The sequence below is a fragment of the Cucurbita pepo genome, chromosome 14 (genome assembly GCF_057944985.1).
Source record: "Cucurbita pepo subsp. pepo isolate OVF chromosome 14, ASM5794498v1, whole genome shotgun sequence".
Lineage (NCBI taxonomy): Eukaryota > Viridiplantae > Streptophyta > Magnoliopsida > Cucurbitales > Cucurbitaceae > Cucurbita > Cucurbita pepo.
Genome location: NC_141811.1, coordinates 11,847,173 through 11,861,339, shown reverse-complemented (window position 1 = coordinate 11,861,339; position 14,167 = coordinate 11,847,173). Strand labels below are relative to the sequence as shown.

The 14,167-nt window shown below is 36.6% G+C and overlaps 2 protein-coding genes across 2 annotated transcripts; one reads left to right on the top strand and one right to left on the bottom strand.

Moving 5' to 3' along the window:
- Positions 1-597: 597 nt before the first annotated feature.
- LOC111809998 (putative glucuronosyltransferase PGSIP8) lies at positions 598-8,350 on the top strand. Its single transcript, XM_087117674.1, has 5 exons — positions 598-1,289; positions 5,285-5,543; positions 6,511-6,712; positions 6,806-6,953; positions 7,558-8,350. The coding sequence occupies exons 1-5, from the start codon at positions 1,012-1,014 to the stop codon at positions 8,099-8,101; spliced, it is 1,431 nt and encodes a 476-aa protein (XP_086973800.1). The 5' UTR covers positions 598-1,011; the 3' UTR covers positions 8,102-8,350.
- Positions 8,351-9,160: 810 nt separating this feature from the next.
- On the bottom strand, positions 9,161-13,807 carry LOC111809999 (peroxisome biogenesis protein 19-2). The gene is made up of 5 exons (XM_023696525.2): positions 13,504-13,807; positions 13,360-13,408; positions 12,997-13,273; positions 9,488-9,804; positions 9,161-9,377 (listed from the first exon to the last, which is right to left on the bottom strand). The coding sequence occupies exons 1-5, from the start codon at positions 13,541-13,543 to the stop codon at positions 9,332-9,334; spliced, it is 729 nt and encodes a 242-aa protein (XP_023552293.2). The 5' UTR covers positions 13,544-13,807; the 3' UTR covers positions 9,161-9,331.
- Positions 13,808-14,167: the final 360 nt, after the last annotated feature.

Here is a 14,167-nt window from a genome sequence, read left to right as displayed (position 1 = left end):
TCGCACATATATCATAATTGGGACCGGTAAAAACTATGTAATTGTATATCTATACTGATTAAGCCGAAGAATATGACCTTTATGTTCTAACTATAGTCTCATATATATGAAAGGGATTATGGCTCATGACATGAGAAAGCGAAGGAACCAACGTGATTTTCTGCAACTTTGATTGACTATATCTTCCTCATTTCTTCATAAAAGTTCATGAAATTTGTCTCATTGTAATCGTGGATTATAGTTCTACAAGTTTGATGAAGGAACCAACGTGAAACGAGCAACCAAACACCTAAACCAAAAAAAAGAAAAAAAGTGGCACGAGCTAACCGTCCAATTCTTAAAATAAAAAAAATAAAAAAATTACGAAGAAAATAATTAATTAAGAATAAGATATACCGTAAAAAAAAAAAATTAATTTCATAAGATTTAAAAACAAATTAAGAACTATTATTATTATTTATTAGAATAATAATAATAATAATAATAATAATAATTATTATTATTATTATATGTAATAAAATTTAATTTAACATAAACCGAATACAGGTAGAACGCCACTAGAAGGTGGCGAGAAGCGTTATAAGGAGGAGTGGTGACGGCTTTATTGACAAACCGGGGGGAATAATCCAATGAGGAAGATCCAACTGGGACCGGTCAATCTTAGAGGTATTTAAGATGGACGGCTCAGATTCAAAGCTACAGAGAATAAACAAACGCGTCCATGGTTTTTATAACGCCACATTTCCTCGCTGTCTCTAACCTCGCCTTTTCCTCTTCCCGCTCGAACAATAAAAAGCAAACGGAAAGTCTCCCTCGACGTCGCCGCCAGTTCCTCCTCTGATTCCGAGGTTTCTGTATCTAAACGGCGGACGAGCTTCCGTGAGATTTCGAAACAGCGTCGTCTTTCGTGGAGAAAACGGGAAAATCCAACCAGAGGATCGACTTCTTGACTGATCGATCGATGCTGAGATTGAGGTGAAGTGATTGAAAGATTTGGAGAACCGGAGCGCGATGAGATTCGACGGAGTTTTGAGGATTTCGGCGGTGCTGCTGGTGGTGCTAGCGGCGGTGATGGTTGAAGAATCGAGTGCGGAGTATACGAAGATGAAAACGAAAACGATGAAGCACAGAAACGCTTATGCAACGATGATGTACATGGGAACGCCGAGGGACTACGAGTTCTATGTAGCGACGAGAGTGTTGATTAGATCGCTTGCGAAGCTTAACGTCGAAGCCGATCTCGTCGTCATTGCTTCTCGCGATGTGCCCGTCCGTTGGGTGCGTGCTCTGTAAGATTCCGTATCTCTTTCTCTCTCCTCTATTGTTTTGTATTTTCTTTTCATTTTTTTCCTATTTTTGCGCGATTTTCGGTTTTCCATATGCTCTTCTTTGCTTGCTCTGTTTACTGAAACTGACATCATTAGCAATAACTTTCCATCGGATTTAGCTCCCGGCGGGTCCGGCAGAGGGTAGGTCTGTTAGAATTAGGAAGTAGGGCCAGATTGTGGTGTTCCTTTTCAATCTTGTCCGTTGGATTGAAACAGTAATCGTTAAACAAACGGTGTGAATGATGGAAAGTTACTTTAACTTTCGTAGTCTGTGTAGCACCGGAACATTTCTCCTATCATCTCCGACGCCGGTCGACTTCGATCGTGGCCGGCCGATTTGTTTTCAATATTAACCTTTACCTTTCTGAAAAATTTTTAAATTAAAATTTTATGAGTTTTTAGCCGGTGATGATCCTTTCAAATCCTAATTTATCATATAGATAGAAAATTATCGATTCCAAATTTGATCAATCTACTTGATCAAATTCGGAGTAATCTCGAATTTGAAAATCAATTGAAAATTGTGTAAAAGAAATGGATCCATTTGAAAATTTTTAGTTTGATATATTTTTTTAATTTTATTTTATAGGTATTTATGAGAAAAATCAACCATTCTTTAATATCAATATTGTTGCCTTGCCTTCCAATTGATAAATACACCGTCAGTAAGGATGATTTTTAATGGTCGATGTTCCTACGGTCAGGTCTTTTCTTTAAAAGGTTGTGGTAATGGGGGTTCGGGCAGTAGGGGAAATGATATGGCCGTATAGGGAGCTGACACGTGTTCGGTTCATGAAAAATTGATCATGCATTGGTGATTACGATTTTTATGTTTATTTTTTGTCTGATTTTGGACGGATCGATAGTGCTGAAGGGACTATAAAAGTGCCTGAGCGAGTTTATCCAATTGTCCGTCGGCTTGAAATTATTAGTGCTAGGTTTAACAGATAAGCCTTGGTGTGCCCCCTTTCTCTCTCTTCTTTCTCTCTTCTTTCTCTCTCCTTAATCCAATTTTTAAGAGCCAGTAGGAGACCACACAAATAAAGTGAATTTTATAAAGTAAATTAGCAGGGGGGACTTTCATCATCTAACACCCAACACTTCCTCTCGCTCGAACAAAGTGTACCTCCCCTTAATCGAGATTCGACTTCTTTTCTTTTGGAGTCATTTGTTCGATATTTGAAGATTTACCAATTTATTGGCTCCTTTTCTTTTGGAGTTCTTTGTTCGATATTTGAGGATTTACCAATCTATTGGCACGACTAAGTTTAGGGCATGACTCTGATATCATGTTAGACGAACACGACTCTCCACAATAGTATGATATTGTCCAATTTGAGCATAAGCTCTCATGGCTTTGCTAAGTTTAGGGCATGGCTCTAATACCATGTTTGACGAACACGACTCTCCATAATGGTATGATATTGTCCACTTTGAGTATAAGCCCTTATGACTTTGCTTTAGGCTTCCCAAAAGGCCTCACACTAATGAAGAGATTATTCCTTGATTATAAATCCATGATCATTCCTTAAATTAGCGGATGTGTGAGATTTTCATCATCCAACATGTCTCTCTTTATTTTAAATTGTGCTTGTTTTTTTTATAGTTTGTAATTTTTCAAAAAATAAAATTATAAGTTTTTTTTTTAATTTTTAAAAATTAGAATTGATTTCAATAACACTTTCAAGAGGTAGATAAACGAAGAATCTTAATTTGTATAGTTTACGCGTCAATTGAAGAAGAGTCTAGATTTACGAAGTTTCTCAACTTTTCTTTAACGTTTTTTTAGAGTATATTATATCAAATAGTGAGTCAAACATGCATTTTAGTTATTGAAAATTTGATATTTTCTCGAGCTATTTAGTTATTTGTTTGTCTTGTATTAGTGGTTTAAAATCAAAATTAGATCTTTATAGATTAGATTTTTTACAAAGAAGTTGGGAATATTGGATAAAACAGCATTTTGGTAAGTTGGGTCTAATTTATGATTAGACATTTGAAAGGAAAGAGCATAGGCCAACATGTTGACTTGGAATTCTATGGTGGGATGTGTACTTAGTAGGGTTAGTAGAAGCTTCTTGCCTTCTTTTCCTTTGCTAATGGCTTGGTTTTATTATCATCATTACTTTTTAATTTTAGTGGGACAAATCATTGTCCTTTTAGTTTATGTTTTGAATCTTCGTTTCGTTTATTTATTTGTATTACTTAGCTTCTCAATTTCAATTGCCTTCTTTAATTTTTTCTTTTGATTACTTCGTAAATATCTTGGTTTATGTTAGAATTTGTCATTTGGGTTCCAACCACCATCTTAATTTACACATCTACTCTTAGATAATTAAAGAAAAAATGTATTTTTTGGAGTTTGTATTAGAAGAGAGTGGTCGATTTGGATTGCTATTAAGTAAAGGATCATTAGAGTGTGATCAAGTGTTCATATGACTAGATAATCCGACTAATTTGGACTATCCAGCTCAAAACTATAAATGTTAGGTTAGATTAGATCTTTTTTTCAGTTTAGGTTGGATTGAATTTTTGGAAAATAAAAAATTTAGTTCGATTTGTGAGTCAGCATTTCTTTTAGTCGGGTCAACCCGACCCACTTGAAATTCAGGTTATAATCCAACCTAATTCTACTCTAAAAAAAACTAATAATGTTTAACATTTGTAATAAATATTAGCGATGGTGACTAATAAATATTTTATATTTAAATTTTATAAAAATTTAGTTATTGATGTAAATGCAGGTCAGTAGAATTATTTTAAATAATTAAAAAATAATTTGACAACCCAATGAATGTGATTGGTTTTTTATGATTTTTGTATCTCTCCTTCCAAATAAATCATAAATAAATGATTCTGAGTGAAGTTACAAAAACAAAAACAATTTTTAATTGTAGATAGTATTTTTAAATTTACTTTAAAAAAACTACAAACCAAATTATTATCAAATAAAATCAGAGTGCTACCTTATTTGTGAAGCCAAGATAATTTTCTTTTTATTTATTTTTTTTTTTTTGCATTTTCTCTCTCCTCATATATACATATATATTTTTTAAAATAATCACCAGTTGTTTGTTTATTTATTGAGAAATCCCCTTTGTTGATCCGTTGACTTGATTACAATAATCTGCCACTTTTTATTTCTTTCTGCACCTTACGTTTGAATAATCATAATTGTTTGATTCTAAGTATTTTGTTATTTTAATCATATTAATAACTAAATAACAAATTGTTATTAAATTATTTCACTCCTTGCTATTTCAAATTTTTATTACGTCATTTTTCTTAGATATATTTTAAACAAATCACTTCAAAATTAGTCTTCCATCAAATCATTTTAATATTTGTTTCTATGTTTTTTTTGTTTGGAGAAATGGATGATTATTGGAGGTGGAAAAGACTAGGAGGAAAAGAAGAGGTTGATGGGGTTGTTTATCCAGAATTTGGAACAATGACCTTCTGAAACATTTGGGCCAACAACCCTTTTGTCTTTCTTTTTCTTTGTCTGTCTTTGTCTGGTTATTATTAATTTTTTCAAATAATGATTTGTTTGGTCAATGTCAAGAAATGGTTTGAAAAGAACAAGTTTTCTTTGTTTCTTTGTCCTAATGTTCAGTGTTTGCCAACCCTTTTGTTCTTTTGTTTGATATGTTCAACCGAGGAAATTTGTGGGAAAAAAATTAAATGAAAGCTAAATTAAAATCAGTTATCTAATGAAGGGTATAATCTTTAGACTGTATTGATGTATATTTTTCTAATTAGCTTTCATATGAAGATATTAGTCATATAATTTTGTAGTTAGGTTGATTGATCAGCTATGTTTTCGTCAAATGTAATTTCGTTATGGTTAGGTATTTGAATTCATCTAAGTTTTTAGTGTGGTTAGTCAGAAGACTTTTTTTCATGTGATTTCGAGTGTTTTGTTAGTTGAATTATGATTAAAGTTGCTAGTGCAGGAAGGAAGAAGATGGAGCGAAGGTGGTGAGTGTGGATAATGTAAACAACCCATATAGGAACCAATCGAATTTTGACAAGAGGTTCAAGCTAACATTGAACAAACTATATGCATGGAGCTTGGTGGACTACGATAGAGTGGTGATGTTGGATTCTGACAACCTCTTCCTCCAGAAAACCGACGAGCTCTTCCAATGTGGTCAGTTTTGTGCCGTCTTCATCAACCCTTGCATTTTCCACACCGGCCTTTTTGTTCTTCAGGTAAATCCCAATCATTTTGGAGATCTATAGGTTGAGAATTGTTGGTCTCGTATTGGCTATTTAAGGGGATGATCATGAGTTTATAAGTAAGGAATATATCTCCATTCGTTTGAGACTTTTTGGAGAAACCAAAAGCAAAGCCATGAAAACTTATGTTTAAAGTAGACAATATCATACCATTGTTGAGAGTCGTTGTTTCTAACATGGTATCAGAGTCGTGTCCTGAACTTAGTCATGTCAATAGAATCCTCAAATGTCGAACAAAGAAGTTGTGACCCTTGAAGGTGTAGTTAAAAGTGACTCAAGTGTCGAACAAATGATGTATTTTGTTCGAGGGCTCTAAAGAAAGGAGTCGAGCTTCGATTAAGGGGAGGTTATTCGAGGGCTCCATAGGCCTCGGGAGAGGCTCTATGGTGTACTTTGTTTTAGGGGAGGATTGTTGAGAATTGTTGGGAGGGAGTCCCACATACGCTAATTGGTATTGTTCAAAGTGAACAACATCATATCATTAATGAGAGTCGTGGTTTAAAATAGATAATATCATACCATTGTTGAGAGTCGTGGTTTCTAACATGGTATCAGAATCGTGTCTTGAACTTAGCCATGTCAATAGAATCCTCAAATGTCGAAAAAAGAAGTTGTGACCCTCGAAGGTGTAGTTAAAAGTGACTCAAGTGTCGAACAAATGATGTATTTTGTTCGAGGGCTCTAAAGAAAGGAGTCGAGCTTCGATTAAGGGGAGGTTGTTCGAGAGCTCCATAGGCCTCTGGAGAGGCTCTAAGGTGTACTTTGTTTTAGGGGAGGATTGTTGAGAATTGTTGGGAGAGAGCCCCACGTACGCTAATTAGTATTGTTCAAAGTGAACAACATCATATCATTGTGGAGAGTCGTGGTTTGTAATACAATATCGTATTGACTAAATATTTTGTTGTAGTGAGATATTTGAATGTTTAATAATGGATGGCAGCCATCGAAGAGGGTATTTGATGACATGATAAATGAGGTGAGAGTGGGGAGAGAGAACCCAGATGGTGCAGATCAAGGCTTCATCGGCAGCTACTTCCCTGAGCTGCTCAACCAGCCCATGTTCTATCCTCCCTCTAACGGCTCCATTCTTGATGGCAACTTTAGGCTCCCCTTGGGCTACCAAATGGATGCTACTTACTATTGTAAGTCCTTGCTTGCCTTTTTTATGCAGCCAAAGACCATATTAGGAACAAAATTTTAGTGGCAATATTCATTAAACGATCATTGTAATACAGATCTAAGATTACGATGGAGCATCCCGTGTGGTCCAAATAGCGTAATAACGTTTCCTGGGGCACCATGGTTGAAGCCATGGTATTGGTGGTCGTGGCCCGTCTTACCTCTTGGCCTCCAATGGCACGAACAACGTCGTCGCACCCTTGGGTAATCAAATTCTCTCCCTTTACATCCAAAATTCATTCAGCAAATTTTCACCTAAAATTTTAAAGATTTAACTTTGTTTTGTTTTCATTTTAGTTCATGTGTTTTCCATTGTTATTATTATTTAATTGATTTTGATAATAAAAAATAACTATAAAATATTAAATTCTAAATTATTCTAAATTAGACTAAACTTAAGATTTACTATAATTTTAAGAATTAATGATTAGATAGACTAAAATGATATTTAACTTTTTAATTAACATTTTTTAATAAATTAACATATATTTATAATTATTTAAATAGAATTTGGATTAAATTTTTGTACACATAAACAAAATCCAAAATAGCTTTAGTTTTTCTATCACTTTTTAATCTAAATATTTTAAAAATATTCTGATGATTTAAAAATAGTTTTTGGTCTCTAAATTTTTATGAATTAATAATTTAATCTTTAAATTTTAGTTTAATATATTTCTATTTTTATTACAATTTAATTCTAACCTTTATAATTTTGTTATGTAATTTCCAATTTATAATAATTTAAAATATTTGTGCTAAAGATTGAATTATTACATATTATTTATATTAACTAAAATACTCACAGGTACGGAGGGGAGTTGCCGGTGGTTTTCATCCAGATTCTGCTCTACCTAGGGATTCTCGCCATGATTCGTCTCGCCCGCCCTAATCTCGCCAAGCTCTCCCACCGCCGATCGGAAAAACCCGCCGCCTCCTTCCAATTCGCCCTCAAACTCGCCGCCTTCTGGTCCATCCTCGCCGCCTACGCCATTCCATTCCTCATCATTCCCACCACCATCCACCCGCTCCTCGGCTGGGGCCTCTTCTTGCTAGGCTCCTCCACCTTCTCCTTCCTCGCTGCTACCGTCTTCCTTCTCCCCATCCTCTCCGTCCTCGTCCCGTCCCTCGGAATCTTCGGCGTCCTTCTCGTCATGGCCTTTCCCTGGTATCCCGACGGCGTGGTCAGAGGACTCTGCATTTTCGTATACGCCTTCTGCGCGGCGCCGGTAGTCTGGACGGCGGCGGTGAGGATGGCGGCGGCAATCCGGTCTTCGATTGACAGAGATGCTTCCTTCGCGGTGAAGTCGGGTGAGTCTTTGTCGCCTTCTAGGTTTAATAAATGGTGTTGATGATTGGGACATGAAACGGACAGTTTTTTTTCTTTTTTTCTTCTTCTGGGGAATAGAATTAAAAATGGAAAAGGCTTGGTTTAATGTAAGAAAATAGTGTTTATACTCATTTTTATACCTGGAAAGGGAGTATATATATATATATACACACACACAGTTTTCACTTTCTTGTGATTTTATTGGAATTTGGTGAATAAATTCTAAATAAAATCATATTTATAAAATTTATTAAACTCGAAAAATTATTTACTTTTGGTTGTAATGAGTTATATTTTTCGCAATCGTTAGTAGTGATTGAGCTTTACAAATGTCGAATGTATCATTCAAATTTTAATTGTGTCTAATAAATATTCATCGTGTTTAAAAATTTTACCCATTTGAATGTTATGTTACCTTGTAAAATTTTTTAGATGTTTAATTACAAATTTGTCCCTTAACCTTTCAGATTTTATTTGATCTACTAAAAACAAAATTAAATGTTTAGGGTTACATTAAGCATAAAATTCAAATTTATATAACTATTAAAAATTTTGAATATGTAAGGAATGAATTTATTAACCCTAAATAGATTAATAGTTTAGGAGCTTACTAGACACCCTTGAAAGTTCATAGACTAAATTGATATAAATATTCAAAGTTTCTAAATATGATAAAGATCTATTAGACCTAATTGAAAATTCTAGAACCATGGAAACGAAGGAGATAATAATTCAATATTTCGGCGCACAAAATTAAGTCTCCTTTTCTCTTTTCTTTCTCCCACAAAGTTAAAATTGATACAACGAGACAAAGTTTACGGTCAAAATTGATTTGCTTAACGTATATTTTGAGTTCGAACTTAAAAGGCTCCAAGGTGCTACATTATTTCCAAGCCGAAGCCCGGACAAACAGACAAGGTAGAAACCATGTCCGTTACTACAATAATCTTGTGTTCTTGAGCGCGTGCGCGTGTGCGTGTGCGTGTGCGTGAGCGCGAGCGCGAGCGAAAAAAAAGTGCTTGATTGAAACCAAAGCAAAAGGCAGAATAGGCAGGCAAGGTATAATTATAAGATTTGAGTATAAACTAAAAACTAGGGCTGAACATTGAAACTTAACAACATATATAATAATTATTTATTGGACAAAGTAATTTCTTGGAGATTTAACAATATTTCTGAGCAAATATGAGAAAATCAATGGAAGGAAAGCAGCAGCACAAATCAGATCACATCCAAAAGCATTACCATTACCTCACATTATACAACAATTTGTCTGTGACTCCAACATCTCTGGAGATCTGCACACATATATATATCGAGAGAACGAGAGTATATTCGTTAAAATATGTTCATGACGAACGATACGAAAAGAACGAACAAGAGATAAGAACAGGGAGAATCTACTCACAGTTGTGCAAGATTCGTTAAGTCGAAATCAGGTGCCAGTTCTTGCACGATGTCATTTGGTGGCTGACCACATTCTTGCATTTTCTGCATGAGCTCAACGATTTTACTGAAGTTGTCGGGTTCACGTTCGTACACGATGTTGAGATCTTTTATCAGTACGTATTGCTGAGAGTAGCGTTCGTATTCTTCTTTGCTCAAACTTGCTTTATGCTCCTCCAACCACTTGGGATATCTTTCTCCTATTTCTTTCATGGGTTCATGGAGAATCTCTTTGGATAAAAGTTGTTGCATCATGGTCTCAACAATGGATTCCATGTCCTAACAAATGGTGCACGTTAAACATTCATGGTAAGACTAAAATGGAAAAATGGCCAAAAACTTTGTCCGAAAAACTTAGCGGGCTTGCAAATGAACGAGGAAACTATAAATAAGGCCTCCACCTATAATAATCTAAGCCCACCACTAGCAGATATTGTCGTCTTTAGGTTTTCCCTTTCGGGCTTCCCTGGAAGGTTTTTAAAACGTGTTTGCTAGGGAGAGGTTTCCACACCCTTATAAAGAATGCTTCGTTCCCCTCTCCAACCGATATGAGATCTCCCACCACCAAACACTAAAAAGTTAAAAACTACTTTAAGTCTTCCAAAGAACGCGAACAACCGATCATCAAGCAACCTTGAAAAACTCTTCAGCTTTACAAGAACTATTAACCCATTGAAAGAAATTTTTGGAAAAACCATCACCAGCAAAGAAATAAAAAATCTCCTCAAGCAAGTCATCAATCTAAATATGAAGGCAAAACAAAACTTTGTAAGCTAAACCATGATGCCGCTTCCTTCTTAAGCCGAAAGAGAAATTTCACGAAACTCGAAACCACAAGATTCTATCAACACAGAAAATTTGGCCGACATGAATTGTAACGACCTAGAACCACCGCTAGCAAATATTGTCCTCTTTGGGCTTCCCCTCAAGGCTTTAAAACGCATCTGCTAGGGGAAGGTTTCCACACACTTATAAAAGGTGTTTTGTTCTCCTCCCCAACCAATGTGGGACATCACATGAATGATGCGGTTTCCTTCTTCTTGTCATAATCTTGAAATAATAAGTCAAAAGACTTTCGAAAAAACTTCAAAAACATCAACCTTCGTATTGAAATCCATTGACTGAATGACTCTGATTCCACACTACTCAAACTTACCTCAGAGTCAATCACAAAGACCACGAGGTGGACGATCCTTTGTCGAGTGAATAACTCCTCTTGTTAAGCCTAGAACATGGCCCAAAGGAGTGAAGACAAAATGATTGTTGAAGGGAAAGATAAGTGAAGGGGAAGGCGGTAAGGCAGCATTTAGATTGGAGGGTGCCAAAAGCCCTCAGAATTCAAAGAATTTTCCTCCAAGTATGAATGAAAGAAGAAAAGACCATTTTTTTTTTTTATGAGAATACTACAAAATATAGGTTGGAATATAAAAATTCTTCCCCGTTACAGAATCACCGCTAGCAGGTATTGTCCTATTTGGACTTCCCCTTCTGGGTTCCCCTCAAGGTTTTAAAACGCATTTGATAGGGAGAGGTTTCCACACCCTTATAAGGAATGTTTCATTCCCCTCTCCAACCGATGTAGGATCTAACAATCCACCCCCTTGGGGACCCAGCGTCTTCATTGGCACATCGCCCGGTGATTGACTCTGATACCATTTGTAACCGCCCAAGTCCACCGCTAGCATATATTGTCCTCTTTGGGATTTTTCCTTCTAGACTTCCCCTTAAGGTTTCAAAACGAGTATGATAGAGAGAGGTTTCTACACCCTTATAAAGAATGTTTCGTTCCCCTCTTCAAGCAATGTGGGACCTAACAAGGTTCTACTGGTTCCCTCGTATTCAAACTTCCAATTTGTAAATAAGGCTATTCCTTCAAAGAAATATCCTCTCCATCTCAGTTCCAAGTACAGTAGTTCCAAGTACAGTTATTCATGCATCAAACCAGATTAACTTTTGACTAAGAGTCTATTCAATAATACTACTAACTATTTTACATAAACAGTTAAACTTAGGAGATATCTGCATTTAGACCATTTTCAACTATTTCAGAGTACCTACCGTCGATTAATTCACTCGCCAATCGAGTTCAAAGCCATCTATCTCTCAGTAGTGAAGAATTTTAGCAATGATGGGTTACAGAAAACTTATAACGTAGACATTTGAACTTGTTTAAAACAAGTTAAAACTCCATTACGTAAAAGGAATCTACAGTGTCTGAAGGCAAAATTCTCAATAAATGAAGGACCTAAAGCAAGATATGATCATATTGTCATTCCATAGAGAATCTTCCAATAAAAATGGACCTGGAAAGATATGGAAGATGCTAACTTCTGAAAGATGAGGAAGAAAATATTTAGAAACACTTGCAAACTCCAAAAAAACGCTAAGAATAAGTCTTCGTTATTGTCAGCATATGCAAAGGTCAACAGCTAGACATCTCTTGTGAGATCCCACATCGGTTGGGAGAGGGGAACAAATCATTCTTTATCAGGGTGTGGAAACCTCTCCCTAGCAAACGCGTTTTAAAAACCTTGAGGAAAAGCCCAAAAGAGAAAGTTCAAAGAAGAGAATATCTGCTAGTGGGCTTGAGCTGTTACAATTGGTATCAGAGCGACACCGGACGGTGTGCCAGCGAGGATGCTGAGCCCCGAAGAGGGGTGGACACTAAGCGGAGTGCCAACGAAGACGCTAAGCCCGAAGGGGGGTGGATTGTGAGATTCCACATCGATTTGAGAAGGGAACAAGTGCTAGTGAGGACACTGTGCTCCGAAGGGGGTGGATTGTGAGATCCCACATCGGTTGTAGAGGGGAACAAAACATTCTTTATAAGGGTGTGGAAACCTCTCCCTAACAGACGCGTTTTAAAAACCTTGAGGGAAAGCCCGAAAAGGAAAACCCAAAGAGGATGACTGAAATGTCACAAGTTACTTGATAATGGAAAAAGATTTAGAGGTGGCCTGGCCAGATGCCCAACCTCACAAAGAGAGCAAGGGTACTTGCTCCAAATAACTGGACCAAGCGTGAACATCCTGCTTGGAATTATGCACAATCCCCAGCATCTTTACCCCCTGCTCTTCTTCTACAAGCATTTTCAGAAGAAATACCGTAACGACCCAAGCTCACCGCTAGCAGATATTGTCCTCTTCGGGCTTTCCCTTTCGGACTTTCCCTCAAGGTTTTTAAAACACGTATGCTAGAGAGAGGTTTCCACACCCTTATAAAGGTTGTTTCGTTCTCCTCCCCAACCGATGTGAGATTTGACAAATACCTTTAACTATGGACCAAATACCATAAAAAACTCCTTTTAAAAACACTTTCCACTCCTCCATCATCATACCAAACTCCCCCTTAATCAGAATCTAATCACATGAGACTACAAAACATTGTTCAAGAGACATAGAACAAGGAAAAGTAATGCAATTAAAGGGCAGATTCAACATTCAAGAGTTCCAAAGGCTTGAAGAAGTGTACCTGAGAGCCAGCCATCTCCTCGAACTGCTTCACCCAATCTTCCATCAAAGCATCTTTACCAAAATCTTCAACACCAGGTTTAGGACCAGTCACTGATTCAAGCCCCTTCACAGCCTCTCTGGTCTGTTCTCTGAGCTTATCAAGAGCCTCAGAGACATGCGATTCCTTCGAAACTTTTTGCTTCCCTTTTTTCTTGCTCCTTAGGTCAGGCAAACCCATCCCTAAACCTTGAACCCCAGAAGGGAGAACCGCCCTACTCTCCGCCCCATCTCCACTTCTACAAGAACACAGAACTAAAAACATCAAGAAACCGACTAAAAACCCTACCAAAAGGAAGTTTCCAACAGAGATTGATCGATAAACCTCGAAACGGAAGGACTAAGGTCGAATTTCTGAAAATCGTCCAAAGCACCTGAGACAAATCGAACAGAATTCATAAGAAACACGAAGAAAAACGTAAAAGAAACAGAATCCCACAACGGATTGGATGAAGTTTGAAGGGCATACTATCAAGAAGTTCGTGTAAATCATCAGGATGGTCGGCCATGGATGAAATGGAACTGGGATTCGAAGAATTTGAGCTGATTCTATCGATTTGTCCCAGTTTTCGAGAGATTGAATGCGGCAGAGGTTGTGATAGCAAGTTGCAAAACTGGGAAAGGGTTCTTGGGAGAAAAACCGGCGTGTGATGGGATTGCGAGAAGCAAATTCTCAGAAATTATCTGGCGGTGTACAAAATTATTGTCAGCAAATCGATCCAATGGTTACCATTCGATATTGGATTTGACTCGTTGACCCTAAAGGCATCGCCAAGTTCATACTCGCTCAATTTTTCATTTTAATTGGAAAAATGCACGGAGTGTTCGTAGCTACAAATTTGGCAATGATTTTAATAAAATACTTAAAAAGACTTTTTATTAAATTTGTTTTAAAAAATAAAATAAAATAGATTTGTGAAAAGATTACGCGTGGTGTGGTGTGTTTGGTTAATTAAATTAATCACGTGATAGCTAAAACGGTTGATTGTAATGCCTCGTGTACATGATTCAATAGTGAAAACTATTACCACAAATCCCGCACTAGTTGTTTTAGTATGCTTTGTCCTCACTCATGCTAAAAGGACTCGTGTTGATGAGTGATGACAAAACATGCTAAAAAGATTGGTTGGTTT